The sequence below is a fragment of the Lampetra fluviatilis genome, chromosome 23 (genome assembly GCF_964198595.1).
Source record: "Lampetra fluviatilis chromosome 23, kcLamFluv1.1, whole genome shotgun sequence".
In the NCBI taxonomy this organism is placed as follows: domain Eukaryota; kingdom Metazoa; phylum Chordata; class Hyperoartia; order Petromyzontiformes; family Petromyzontidae; genus Lampetra; species Lampetra fluviatilis.
This window is the reverse complement of record NC_136297.1, coordinates 276,376-291,874: the sequence shown is the minus strand read 5'-3', so window position 1 is coordinate 291,874 and position 15,499 is coordinate 276,376. Positions and strand designations below refer to the sequence as shown.

The window sequence follows — 15,499 nt, the reverse complement described above, 5'->3', positions numbered from 1 at the left end:
GGCAACGGCGTAAACGACGACGTCAAAACTCCTCGTTGTGGCCCCCCTCGGGCCCCTCCTGTCCATGGAGCCGGCATGGTGAATGATGCAGGTCAAACACAACCCTTGCATCAAACACCGCTGCCATCATCATCGTCATTTTCCACGGGTTGACTCTGACACCAAGTCGGCGAGGCTACTGAGGCTATGGTAATCGAGGTTGGGGTGGAGGCTCCACCGCCGACGAGCGATAGTGGCAGCAGCGGCAGCTTGGCATGAAGGTTTGTTGGCATTCCGGAGCTTAAGGGGGTGTCTGAGCCAGGTGAGTGCTGTAGCTGTAATTCGGCAGGGTGGTGGTGGGTGGTTGTGGTTGGCGGTGTAGGTGGTGGTGGCGGTAGTGGTGGCGGTGTAGGTGGTGGTGGTGGCGGTGGCGGCAGTAGGGAGGGAGGGCAGCAGCCTCCCACAGACGTTGGGCTCATTCGCGACCTGCGGCCCACGGCCCTCTCACTTCACCGGCTGGTAGACCTTCCGGCCCGGCGCGATGTCCCGCGCCTGCGCGAGGCCCACGGCGTCCCCCAACGGCCTCAGCTCGAGGTCCCCGCGGCCGTGAGCCGGGGACGCGGGCGTCCCCCCGGGCGTCCCGCCACTCCGCCGCCTCCCCCCGCCGCCGGTGCCGGATGACGATGGCAGGAGGCGCTCGGCCAGCGCTGCCCACGCGCGGCACGGCCGCCTGCGCCCCCCGCGGCCCTGCGAGCCCGAGGCGAAGGATCCGCGTGGCCCCACGCAGAGGCCCGGGTCGGCGCCGACTCCGAGGCCCACCCCGAGCGCAGACGCGGAGACCAGCCCGACGACCACCCTGCGGGCCTTCCCCGTCCTGCCGTCGCCGAGATCGCGGTCAAGGTCATCGTCGTCGCGGTGCGACTCAAAGAGTTCCCTCGGCAGAGCGTCCCGGGCCAGCCGCCGGCGCAGGGTAACCTCGCGCGCCTTTTGTCGGCGGTAGTACTTGATGAACTTGTTGAAGATGATGGTGACGGGCATTGACATGATGAGGATGCCGCAGAGGACACAGCAGACGCTCACCGCCTTGCCGGCGGGCGTCGTGGGCACCGCATCGCCGTAGCCCACCGTGGTCATGCTGATGGTCGCCCACCAGTAGCAGAGGGGGATGGTGCCCATGTTCTCGCCATCGTCACGCTCCAGGTAGTAGGCGAGTGAGGCGAAGATGAGGATGCCCGTGACGAGGAAGAGGAGCAGCACGCCGATGTCGCTGTGGCTGTGCGCCAGTGTCTCGCCCAGCGAGCGCAGGCCCGCCGAGTGGCGCGCCAGCTTGAGGATGCGGAAGACGCGCAACAGCCTGTGGGTGGGTGTGGGTGGGTGAGTGGGTGGGTGAGAGTGGGTGGGTGCGAGGGGGTGAGTGGTTGGGTGGGTGAGTGAGTGGGGGTGTGGGTGGGTGGGTGAGTGGGGGTGTGGGTGGGTGGGGGTGAGTGGGTGAGAGTGAGTGGGTGCGTGGGGGTGAGAGTGAGTGGGTGCGTGGAGGTAAGAGTGTGGGTGGGTGAGTGGGTGGGTAAGAAGGTGTGTGGGGGTGAGTGGGTGAGAGTAGGTAAGAGTGCATTGGTGCGTGTGTGTGGGTACGGGTGGACAACGGGAAGGGTCGACATTGGACAGCGACTTCAGCTCACCTGCTCCTCACTCCCTCCCTCCCCCGCGTCGGCCAACAATTCACCTGCCCGTCACATCCCCCCCCCGAGTGAGCTGCTCGCTCTCCATCCCTCCCCCTGCCCCAGCGGCTCACCTGAGCGACTGCGTGACTCGCCCCACGTCGCGCACGCGCACGCCGCTCGAGAGCAGCGCGCGCACCGCCTCGGTGGCGTAGTAGGGCAACACGGAGACGGCGTCAATGACGTTCAGGGGCTCGCGCACAAAGCGGCCGAGCCGCGGCGCCGCCGCCAGCCGCAGCACCAGCTCGGCGGTGAACCACGCGATGCACACGCGCTCCACCTGCGCCAGCGCGCCCCTCTCCTCCTCGGGCTCCTCGGCCGCCGTGGCGCCGCCGGCGCTGACGGCGCCGCGCCGGCGCGCGGCCGCCTGGAACTCGGGCATGCTGTTGACGCACATAGCCGCGACGGACGTGAGCACGGCAAGCACGGAGACGGCGGCGATGACGCGAGCGAAGGCCGAGAAGTCCGGGTTCTCCAGGGTCAGCCACAGCAGGCGCCTGCGGGGGGGTGGGGGTGGGGGGTGGGCAGAGACTAGACAAGTGAGAGCTTGCACGAGTAGGAGTTTGTACACGAGTGCCTATGCAGGTGAGTGTATACAGGTGAGCTCACAGGTAACAATATATACGAGTCTGTACGTGCACACACCTCCGCTGGCCGCAGCACTTGCGCGTGAACTCCTCCATGTCCCTCTCCACGGACGCCATCTCCTCCTCGGGGGAGCCCTTGGGTGGGGCCCTCTCCCCCCCGGCGCCACCACCGCCGTCGTCGCTGCCGCCACTTCCGCCGCCGTCGTCGTCGTCATCGTGAGTGAATCCCTCCTCGTCGTCGTCATCCTCGTCGAACTCCCCGCTGTCCCCGCAGTTCTCCTTGCGCTCGTGGTACTTGTAGCTATGCGGGGCGGATGGAGAGAGAGCCCCCACAGCGGTCCTCACCTGCAGCAAGAGCCCACTTAGGACTTGTGTACGTGTCCCTACTTGCTCACCTGCAGCAGGAGCCCATGTAGTAGTCCTGCACGCCCCAGTACTCGAGCTCCTGGCTGAAGGAGAAGACGCACAGCTCCTCGATGAGGTGAAGGCGTCCCGTGCGGTACAGGTTGAGGACGCCGCGGAATGCCGCCGGGTTGCGGTCGAAGTAGAACTCGCCGGCGGCGTCGCAGTAGTCGTCGCAGAGGCGCAGCGCCTGCTCGTGGCTCTCGCAGCGTGCCAGCTTGCCCAGGCGCGAGTGCGGGAACCGGCGGGCGCTCCCGCGTGCCAGGCGCTCCCGGAGACCCCCCACGTTGACGTGCAGCAGCGCCGACGATGCTGCCCCCCCCGAGCCGGAGCTGCCGGAGCTGCCGAAGGAGGCGATGGAGGTGGCGGTGGCGACCCCCGCGGTTGGCGATGGAGTGGGCTCCGCGTCACCCATTGTGACGATGTTGCGACCGCACGCCAGAGGTGGCGGGGGAGGGGGTGGTTTGAGGTTGTGGGGGAGGACTTCGTCCCGGGTTGTGCTCCTTGGGAGAAGGGGGGGGTGTGGTTAGAGGTGGTGTGGTCACGGTTGCCGAGTGGTCGGGTGGCTGAATGAGTGACTGACTGGGTGGCTGGGTTAGTTATCACCTGAGACCAGAGAGAGGACAGCCGGGGTCACGGTGGCAGCTTCTGTTAACCACCCGTTTAATGTGTGAAGAGCAGAGAAAGCCCCATGGCAATGGGGTGGACGTGGTCGGGGCAGGATTGAGGAGAGCTGGGAGATGGTCGCAGGCTTTGTCGATTGAGCTACAACAGTTTTGAGGCTGCAGTCTCATAGCTGTCCACCCATACGGTTTACCCCATATTGCCATACAGGGAAATTGAGTTTTCAGGTCCATATGGCGTACGACCATTTCAATATGGGCTTTGTAGGATGAACTTTGAGAATTATAAGGACACATGGTGACCAGTAAGTTCTGAATTGGTCTGTAATAAGGTAGGCACTGATAAGGGGTTGACAAGTGTGCAATCTGGGTGAGGTTAAAGGCAAGCTCTCTCGTTTCAAAACACCTCGTTGGCAATCAGGCAGCCAACGGGGCCTTCGAACGTGCGCGGTAAGCAAAACAGACACGTAAAGAATGAACATCGCTACTCGGAATGCCTAGACACTACTTGGATAGGTGTTGCTTCCGATCGACCTGAAAGGACAGCTTTTTTTTGTCCCCGTGTACCAAGCTCGTCGTCGTCATCGTCATATAATTTGGACAGGGCCTAATTATAAAGTGGGGTGGCTTGATAGAAAGCCATCACACTTTCATTGAGCACATCAATTTTGATTAAATCCGGGGTCAAAATCATGTATCTGCTGCTTTTGAGTGCAAATCAAAGTGTGCATGCATTGAAAATCTTGCTTTTTATTGCCTAATAATCGTTTGTGTTGTAATTGTTGGTCTCACACTCAGGGAGCCGGCAGCCACAGCGGCCGCTCCAGCGCCATGACGAGCGGCGACAAAAGCGCGTCTCTCATTGGTCATAGGCTGGCCAACAACAGCCACTGTGATTGGACCAGACGTTTGCAATTGCTCGCTCTGGCCACTGCTGGCAGAAGGTGCCTCCAACACTCTGAGAGGGAGCGCTCAAGTAGCCCCTCTCTGGACTCTAGAGCAGAGGTCCCCAACCCCCGGGCCACGGACCGGTACCGCAGCAGGAGATGAGAGTGGTGAGTCCGCGTGTGGCCCGCCCCCATTTTTTTTTTTATTATTGACCACTTCTGTCTGCGCCTCTTTCCCGCACTGCGCACTTGTCACAGTCACAGTGTTGGTAAGCCCACAAGCTCTAACCCCTGGCCAAAATAAGTAAAAAAACAAACGCCGCTGGAGAGCTTCTTTGAAAAGGGAGAAAGACCCAATGATGAACCCCCCCAGTCCGTGAAAAAATTGTCTTCCACGAAACCGGTCCCTGGTGCCAAAAAAGTTGGGGACCGCTGATCTAGAGGGTGTTTGGTCTACTTTTCCACGCTGCCCAGATGTCTCGGAAGAAGCCTCATCTATGTCAACCATCGATTGTTTTTGTTATTTGCCAGGTAAGGCCCACCGAGCTATACTGCTCTTTTTTTCAGAAGCGACCTGGCTATCACAAATGATAGCTCAACGAAGTGGCTTATCATCATCATCACGTGGTGAGTTATATCAGCCAAAGACTCGGAACGCGTGATGTTGATTCTAAATGTGCAAGGAAAAACCTGGAGGACCCGGAGAAAATGTCACGTGACCACGGGGAGAGAGAGAGAGACACGCAGACTCCAAATATACAGGTGGCAGGGTCGGGATCGAACCCACAACCTCCTTCATATCAGGCGAGGTCGGTAACATCTCCTAGCCACACACCGCCGTATTAATGAGGGCGGCCTGCCGGATTCGAGCCGCGGACTTCTGGAACAAGGCGGTCGGAGCGCATGACGTACGGCCGGGCTGCGTGACCGCCATGCTCCATCTTCGCTCGATCACTACTGAGCACCACTGCACTTGCCCAGGATGCTGATAGACGAGCCACCGTCTCTGTCTCTCTGTACACGAAGCACCCTGCGCTTCATCACGAAGGTAAAGGCGCAGCGCTGCAAGTGCACGCTTTAACGCCACTACTGCGGTGGCGAGATGTTATCACCCTCGCTTGGTATGCATGAGGCCGTGGGTCCGATCCCAACCCTGGCCCCTGCTATATATTTGGAGCTTGCGTATCTTATAATCATCACGGTGGTGAGATGTTAACTACTTTGCCTGGTATACAGGAGGTCGTGGGTTCGATCCAGACCCTGACACCTGTAAATTTGGAGTTTGCAGTGTCTCTCTCTCTCTCCCTGTGGCCGCGTGGATTTTTCTCCTGGGTTTTCCCTCCACATTTAGAATCAACATCACGCGTTTAAAGTATTTGGCTACTCGTTGAGCTGTCATCTGTGATGTCTAGGTCGCTTCTGAAAAAGAGTTACACAGCTCAGTGGGGCCTTACCTGGTAAAATAAAACAGTTTGCCGTTTTAGTTTAGATTAGGAAGAGTCCCTCCGGATGGAACCTTGGCATCCTCTTCCACCCTTGCGAGACGTCCTCGTAGCAGCCAGAGCAATGCAGCGTCGGATTACCCACACTTTACCCCACTGCACTCGACCTGGGGTGCGTGAGCTGATTGTGGAGGTTGTGGGTGGGGGATTTAAGAAAAAATCGCCCCATTGGTTACGCCTTAAATTTAATTTAATTACAATTAAAAAAAGTTAATCGCACATTTCGCTTTTTTATGTGTGGGGGTGGTGGGGTAGAGCGGTGGTGAAACGGTTACCGCACTCCGCTAACAAACCCCCGGCCACCCGAATTCGATTCCAGGCCACGGCCACCACCAGCTGTCTCTACCTTCTCCTCCCTGCACCAACTCGCGCACCGACCAGCGTGGTGAAGTATGGTCACCCCCCCCCCCCATCCATGACTACCTCGGTGTTGACAGCATGACTTTGTAGCGGTGGATTGGCAAAGGGTTATAAAGTCATGTTTTCTACATTTCTTTTTTTATATTTATATTAAATTACATTTAATTGGAGTGCGTTATAGACATGTTTGGGGCAGCTGCTTGTGAATCCCATTAAAGATTGAGAGGCTGCCTTGCCAGCGGAAGTCATCACAAAGACAAATTCCCTCCCCGTATAGTCTCAACAGACTGTTGGGGCAAGTGCTGTCAGCGAGCAGCAGCACCCACGAAGGCCGGCAATGTGACTGCACATCTCAGTGCGCCTTGCCTGGTTAAATAGTGTCATGACGATAACGCAGTCAAGGCCCGATTCAAATACGCGTCGCCACTTTGTTAACACCGCCACCAGATTTGCGTCGGCTAAAATCTCACACTTGCATCGCTGACAAGCCTCGTCCTCCGCCCTTTCTCGTTATCCGTCGCTTCTCAGGAACGCATCCCCGACGCAAACTGAGGCGTTACAGTAAAGTGCCGCTTATTTCATCCGTGCTAACAGCAGCAACAACAGTGAGACCCGTAGACTCACACTGAAACCCATAGACTCGCATTGAGTCCCGTAGACTCACGCAGAGACCCATAGACTCACACAGATACACAGACTCACGTAGAGACACACAGACTCACGCAGACCCAAGGACTCACACAGACCCACGCACTCACACAGAAACCCACAGACTCACACAGAGACCCACAGACTCACACAGAGAACCACAGACTCATACAGAGACCCACAGACTCACACAGAGAACCAGACTCACACAGAGAACCACAGACTCATACAGAGACCCACAGACTCACACAGAGACCCATAGACTCACACAGAGACTCACGGACTCGCACATGCGTCGTCATCACCACTCCGTTACTCCTCCTGACACAATCGTCTGGCTCACCAACCACCCCAATGTAGCATCAGAGCTGCTGCCGTTCTACAGCAACAACAGCCGCCGGATGATGATAATGATGAAGAAGTTTGCTGACTAGCGTCGAAAAGAAACGTTCGCTTGGATTTTAGATTTCATCCGAGAAAAAAAATCGGCAATTTTTTTTTCAATCCACGCCGGTGAAATCCTCGCTCCGAACAACGAGGCCAACATCACGGAGCCACGACTCTTCAGAGCCCCCTGTCGGCGTTGTCGTTGTGTTTAGGTTGTTGTTCTTCCCCCGCCGCATCTCCGATGAACACGGTTGGCTACGTACGGTACGAAAAAAGTTCAACATACATATTGCCCATAGATGATTTGAAGCTTTCGTGACTGCAGGAATTACTCTTTGGTTCTTTCGGTAAAGTCACGTAGAAAATAAATAAATTAAATAATAGAATACGACGTTTCGATTGCAACACAAGCAGTCGTCATCAGTTAGAACTAAATTTGAGAAAAAGACAAAACACAGACACGGAGACACACAGACAGACACACAAGCAGAAAGAGACAACACAGAGAGAGACACACAACATTGTGTGTCTCTCTATGTGTGTCTGTGTGTCTCTCTCTGTGAGAGTGTGTCTCTTTCTGTGAGAGACAACAAAGACACACAGAGACACACAACAGTGTGTCTCTGTGTGTCTCTGTTGTGAGAAGTTTATTATGGTTGTTATTATTTTATTATTTCCCTTCTACGTGACTTTACCGAAAGAACCAAGAATATACTGTCCACAGACTCAACACTGTCCATAGACTCAACACTGCCCAGACTCAACACTGTCCATAGACTCAACACTGTTCATAAACTCACCACTGCCCATAGACTCAACACTGCCCATAGACTCAACACTGCCCATAGATTTCGATTTAAAGCTTTCGTGACTGCAGGGATTCATCTTCTTGGATCTTTTGGTAAAGTCACGTAGAAGGGAAATAATAAAATAATATTTTTTTTACATAATACATTTCCCTTCTATGTGACTTTACCGAAAGAACCAAGAAGATGACCGCCCATAGACACAACACTGCCCATAGACTCACTCAACACTGCCCATAGACTCAACACTGCCCATAGACTCAACACTGCCCATAGACTCAACACTGTCCAGAGACTCAACACAGCCCATGGACTCAACACTGCCCATAGATTCAAACTCTTAGGTTTTTTCGGTAAAGTCACGTAGGTAAAAAAATAAAAATAAAAATAATAAAAGTAATAATAGAAATAAAATAATAAATCACGACGTTTCGGAGGCAACACAAGTCTCCGTCATCAGGTGGGACCGTCACAGCTAGATTTACTGTATCAAGTGAGGCAAATATTCCAAGATACAAGTTCTTAAATAGAAGTTAAGGGGGGAGGAGGGGGCAGGGGCTTATCTGAATGTGGTAGCCAATGAATGGAACGTATTGGGGGGGGCGGGGCTAAAAGAGAACAACAGGTGCACATGATAAAAATTAACCCGTAAAAACAAAGTTTTTCACTATAAATCCTTTATATGTAAGATCACCTCTTGACACGCCCCGTATATTCCCGAGGGCACTAGCGTTGAACCGTTTTACCACTTTCAAGAACCTAGCGGCTTCAATTTAACTGCTCTATAAATATGAAGTATTGGAAATGACGGCAGGAAACTCCTTGACGGGTAACACACTTCTTTTATTAAATCTTCGCTTATCTCGATACAACATGTGGTCTCTATTCTTCCGAGTACGGTCACCAGACACCGGTACAACTCGTAACCTCTATTCTTCTTATAACACACTGTACTCGTCTCGTGTAGACCCTATGCCTCTGGCTACACACACACATCACTCGTCTCGTGTAGACTCTTCTCGTGTAGACTCGTCTCGTGTAGACCCTATGCCTCTGGCTACACACACATCACTCGTCTCGTGTAGACTCTTCTCGTGTAGACTCGTCTCGTGTAGACCCTATGCCTCTGGCTACACCCACATCACTCGTCTCGTGTAGACTCTTCTCGTGTAGACTCTTCTCGTGTAGACTCGTCTCGTGTAGACCCTATGCCTCTGGCTACACCCACATCACTCGTCTCGTGTAGACTCTAGGCCCTGGCTACACACTCTGCATGCTGACACTGCATGCTCCCCCTACACTCCCCCTCTGGGTTACACAGAGTCCCGGTCCTCACAGGACAGCGGGACTAGGTACCGCAGGGCCCTATCTCTTCCTCCCGTCTTCAGTCTTCACTGGTTACACTCTCCCCGTGCGCCTGTGCGCATCACCTTATATAGTCCCTCCTCCCGGGAGACGGAGCGGATGCGGACCTCGATGCGAGCATCGCTTCTTAGTGAACCAATCCCAACGCGCTATCTCTACGATCCTCTTTTCCCCAACGAGTGTTTCCACTCACCAACCAATCACGCCGCGCTGCCACCCGATCACTCCCACACCAGCGCGTCACCGGCACCCAGCCAATCAGCACCACACAACCCACGATCCCGCGCTGACCCCTGATCCCTCACCGTCAGCGCGCGTCACTACACACACATCCAATCACGACGCGCTGGCACCTGATCGCTACCCCAGCGCGTATCACCACTACAAATAGTCTCCATTGTACAGCGTGGGGGCAGGGATTTCATGCAATGTGGTTAGTCAACATTTGCGTCATCATAAAACGGGCGGCTAGAGTCCTCTCGTCCTCTGGCTTGAGATGGCTGCCACCTATGGGTCAGATGATTGTCTGCCACTATTAAGCAATTGGTAATTAAATATTTAAAAATAATTCCCTAAACAGTGTAAAATTTTGGGAAAAAAATTTCAGGAAAATTAATTGTCACGCACAACGAGTCTGTGTGCAAAATGTCAGCTCGATCGGATCACGGGAAGTGGGTTAAAAAACGACCGAAAGATTTGCACGGGCGTAAGCAAGCAAGCAAGCACGCAAGCGAACTTAATATAAAGGATTTAAAAAGAGAACAACAGGTACACATGCTAGAAGAGAACGACAAAGCACATGTTGTTTTACCCAGTGTTGGTTGACAATCCAAATACAAAAAAGGGGAGTACTGTTAAACGCTGGGGATGTCAACACCCGGTAAAGTAGAATAGTACCTGTCAAATAAGATGGTCCAAAAATGTGTAGTTAAATCTTTTTTGCATGGTTAATGACATCTTTCCAATGATTACTCAGTTGGTACCCATCATCACGGTTGAAATTATGTCTGTGTTTGTATATCTGGATGGCTTCGTGTACACACCTTTGATGGTAGCCAGAGGGTTTGCAAAGCACCTTGGTCTCGGAAAAAGACAATATCATGAGAGCCCACAGCGTTGTAGCAATGATCGACAACGGCGGAAGACTCAATTTTGCCGTGTTTCAGATATGACTTGTGCTCGCGGACACGATCAGAGACATGACGTTTCGTTTCCCCAATGTAACAATCACCACAGCTGCAACTCAGTTTATAGACTCCAGAGTATTGCAAGTCAGGAATGACATCCTTCACAGATGGAATTAGATCACGGATTTTATGTACCGTACTGAATCGGCTTTGGTTCTTATGTTTGTTTAGAATGTTGGAGATCTTTTTGGTCACGCCTGCTATGTATGGCAACGTGATAGTTTTGATCGGAGTTTCAAGTGGCTGTTTCTGTATGGTGGGAGAAACAGCTTGGCGGATGGTGCGGTCAGAGTATAATTTCATCCTGAGGGCCCGATGTACAAATCTAGAATACAGCCCATAGACTCAACACTGCCCATAGACTCAACACTGCCCATAGACTCAACACTACCCATAGACTAACACTGCCCATAGACGCAACGCTGCCCATATACTCAACGCTACCCATATACTCAACGCTACCCATAGACGCAACACTGCCCATAGACTCAACACTGCACCAACAACGTACGCACAGTGCGTACATGCTACTCGACCACGAAGCACATTCTCGTTCGAGCAGGACAGCGCCAACAGTTTGGAGTAACGTCAACAACAACATCAACAAAAACATTACCAACAACATCAACATCATCAACACCATCATCAGCAACATCATCAACACCATCATCAACAACACTAGCAACAAACATTAACGGCGTAAAAACATCAACATCAACATCATCAACCCGCCAGACCCTCCTCGCTATGTTAACGAGCGTCGTTGCTGGAGAATGTTGAATAAAACGACGACGACTCATCCCATTAGCACCACGACCTTTCTGGGAGCGTGGCAATTTCCGCAGCACTGGTTCAACACAAGCTCAAACTGTTGGGCAGGTTTCCACATTCAGTGTCTCATCAGAAGCAGTCAGGCTTTGCTCGAACCAAAGCTGGTAAACCGCCAGATGTTACTACTGTAGAGGTGCTAGACACTCAAGGATCACACCCTCCACCTCTCCCTCCCTAAGACACGAGTCCCCCCGTGGTTTTACGCGGTGCTATTCAACACAAGACACAAACAACAACAACACAAGGCCACCAAGCGCTAGCGGCACGGAGGAATGCATCAATCAATGTGTGCACTCACCTCTCTCGATCTCTCTCTGTCTCTGTCGGGAGAGAGGAGTAGGAGTTGTAGTTGGTGATGGTGGAGCAGTGTGTGTGTGGGGGGGTAATGCTCGTGGTGCGAGTGATGATGGAGGTGGGGGTGGCGATGTGCGGGGAGCGGTGGCGCAGCGGTTAGCGCTGTTGCTGCGCTACGAACCCCGAGGACGCGAGTTCGATGTCGCGCTCACGACCAAAGACAGTGGCGAATGCTGGAACCGGGTACTGGGCCTCCCCTAGGTCGACTCAGCCTCAAGTGAGTACCTGGTGCGGTGTGGAGCAAACATCGCCACTCGGAAGACAAAGGCGACCGGGCGTGGTGCTGGCCACCCACCCACTTGTGTGCCGTGCCGGCCTTCACAGGTGCTACTCGCTAATAGCACTTGCCCCAACAGTCTGTTAAGGCTACACGGGGGATCTTTGTCTTGTGCGTGATAGTGGTGGTGGTGGTGGTTGTGATTTTGAAGGGCGTGGGCTGGAGGTTTGCAGTTCGCGACCCTCACGCCTGCTCTCTCTCCCCGTGGTCGCGTGGATTTTTAAAACGATAAAACAACAATTTTTTTTATTTCATCTGAACAGGTAAAGGCCCCAACTGAGCTGTGTAGCTCCTTTTCAGAAGCGACCTGGCTATCACAAATGATAGCTCAACAAGGTTACTTATCACGTGGACATTTATAGCAGCTAAAATACTCTAAACACGCGTGATGTTGATTCTAAACGTGAAGGGAAAAACCGGAGGCACCTAGAGAAAAATCCACGCGACCAAGGGGAGAGAGACACGCAGACTCCATAAAGCAGGCGTCAGGGTCGGGATCGAACCCGCGACCTCCTGTGGACCAGGTGAAGTAGAATCAACATCACCCGTGTTGGTAAAGTATTTGGTTGTTTCTAGATTTGAAGCTTTCGTGACTGCAAGGATTCATATTCTTAGGTTTGTTCGATAAAGTCACGTAGGTAAAAAATTAAAATTAATAAAAGTTAAATAAAATAAAAAATCACGACGTTTCGGAGGCAACACAAGCTTCCGTCTTCAGGTGGAACCGTCACAGCACGATAGCTGTATCAAGTGAGAGAAATTCCAAGAAACAGTATTTGTATATATACTGGTTGAGGGTGGGAGGAGCCAAGGTAGGCCCTGAATATTATTTTTGTGAGGTTCGGTGCGGCTGAAGCACGCTGTTAAGAATGAGCCTTTCTTGTGTAAACTAGGTGCGGATGATGTAAAGGTGCGTGTAAAAGGGACTGAGACTTTTTGTTATGTAGAGATGATGCAGCTGAAATCGCTGCCAGGAAATGAGTCTTTTTTGTGTAGAATGGTTGACTGAGCCTATTGTTATGTAGAGGTGGTGCGGCTGAAATCGCTGCCAGGAATGCTCCAAATATGTGTAGTTAAATATTTTTTGCATGGTTAATAACATCTTTCCAATGATTACTAAGTTTGTACCCATCATCACGGTTGAAATTATGTCTGTGTTTGTATATTTGGATGGCCTCGTGTACAAACCTTTGATGGTAGCCAGAAGGCTTGCAGAGCACCTTAGTCTCGGAAAAGACAATTTCATGAGAGCCCACAGCGTTGTAGCAATGATCGGCAACAACGGAAGAATCAGTTTTGCCGTGTTTCAGATCTGACTTGTGCTCGCGGACACGATCAGAGATATGACGTTTCGTTTCTCCAATGTAGCAATCACCACAACTGCAACTCAGTTTGTAGACTCCAGGGTATTGTAAGTGAGGAATGACATCTTTCACAGATGGAATTAGATCACGGATTTTATGTACTGTACTGAATCGGACTTGAATCTTATGTTTGCTTAGAATTTTGGAGATCTTTTTGGTCATGCCTGCTATGTATGGTAACGCAATAGTTTTGATCTCCTTCCGATTGGAACCACGTTGACAACCTGACTTCTGCTTCTGCTGACTCAATGTCAGCCAAATGCAAAGCTAACCTGATTTCTAAATTCAACCTCCTATCTAAGAAGAAACCAGAGCCACACATCACAAAGCTGGATGTCAACAAGACCGTTATTAATCAGAGTAACATCCCAATTTCTGACAATCTGAAGACGGTACTAGCCAGATAACTAAATTTCGCTGTCACCCCTAAATATATACCAGTAGAGGATATGATTTCTCAGATTGATGTAGCCCTCAGAGGCATAGGACACATCCATGCGGATGTAGCAAGAGCTGAAATAGCCACTATTCTTAAGAATGCTAAGAAACCCACTAGTAACATTAGCAAAAACGAACGCTCTGAACTCGCAGACCTAAAAAAGAGAGATGCTATTGTCATCCTCTCGGCAGACAAGGGCAATTCCACGGTCATCATGGATAAAGATTCATACAACAACAAAATCCTAGACCTACTTAATGATGGGAGTTACTCCAAAATTAAAAACGATCCTACTAACAGCCTAACGACAAAAACTAACAAAATCATCACGAGTTCGACTTCCCTAATCGAACCAACCAAACGTCCCTCTCTAAAACCATCGGCGGCAAGACCTCCCAGACTCTATGGTCTTCCCAAGATCCATAAAGAAGGCACCCCGCTACGACCCATCGTGTCGACGATCAACTCTCCTACGTACAAACTGGCCCAGTTTCTATTAGATACTCTGCTTCCCTTCACAGGCAAGACCTCTTCGGCAGTACTCAATTCAACCCAATTAGTCTCTATGGTCAAGGACATGGTACTATCTCCTGATGATATCCTCGTCAGTTTTGATGTAGTATCTCTGTTTACCAAGGTCCCAGTACCTGACACCTTAACAATAATTGAGGACTTGGTCCAACATGGATTGAATTCGGATGTACCTGCGCTGGTTAGGCATTGCCTCACCAACACTTATTTTACCTGGAATGGCACCTTCTACAAACAGAATGAGGGTCCCCCTATGGGCTCCCCCTTGTCACCAGTGATAGCCAACATGTTCATGGAAAAGTTTGAATCAGACGCCATCCAGACATCCACCCTGCGTCCTTCCCTGTGGAAGAGGTATGTGGATGACACATTCGTCATTTGGCCACATGGCCTCCCAGCATTGAACCACTTCTTGGACCACATCAATTCCAGACACCCATCCATCAGATTCACCATGGAAGTGGAGAAAGATGGTAAACTACCATTCTTAGATATTCTGTTTGAGAGGAGACCTGACGGATCCTTGGGACATTCTGTCTACAGGAAAGCCACCCACACAGATTCCTACTTGAAACCCGATTCCCACCACCACCCATCTCAAAAGAATTCTCTCATCAAAACGCTATACCACAGAGCTCAAAGCATTTCTGACCAACACCACCTGGCCAGTGAATTAAGACATGTACATTGGGCCCTCAGGATGAATGGATACTCTGACCGCACCATCCGCCAAGCTGTTTCTCCCACCATACAGAAACAGCCACATGAAACTCCGATCAAAACTATCACGTTTCCATACATAGCAGGCGTGACCAAAAAGATCTCCAACATTCTAAACAAACATAAGATCCAAGCTCGATTCAGTACGGTACATAAAATCCGAGATCTAATTCCATCTGTGAAAGATGTCATTCCTGACTTACAATACCCTGGAGTCTACAAACTTAGTTGCAGTTGTGGTGATTGCTACATTGGAGAAACGAAACGTCATATCTCTGATCGTGTCCGCGAGCACAAGTCAGATCTGAAACACGGCAATACTGATTCTTCCGCCGTTGCCGATCATTGCTACAACGCTGTGGGCTCTCATGAAATTGTCTTTTCCGAGACTAAGGCGCTCTGCAAGCCTTCTGGCTACCATCAAAGGTTTGTACACGAGGCCATCCAAATATACAAACACAGACATAATTTCAACCGTGATGATGGGTACAAACTTAGTAATCATTGGAAAGATGTTATTAACCATGCAAAA

The 15,499-nt window shown here is 51.7% G+C and overlaps 1 protein-coding gene across 1 annotated transcript; it reads right to left on the bottom strand.

The window, feature by feature from the left end:
* Positions 1-415: 415 nt before the first annotated feature.
* Positions 416-3,101, bottom strand: LOC144940880 (delayed-rectifier potassium channel regulatory subunit KCNS2-like). Its single transcript, XM_078867374.1, has 4 exons — positions 2,680-3,101; positions 2,343-2,585; positions 1,772-2,194; positions 416-1,333 (listed from the first exon to the last, which is right to left on the bottom strand). Exons 1-4 carry the CDS (start codon positions 3,099-3,101, stop codon positions 484-486), a joined length of 1,938 nt encoding a protein of 645 aa, XP_078723500.1. The 3' UTR covers positions 416-483.
* Between the last annotated feature and the right edge of the window lie 12,398 nt (positions 3,102-15,499).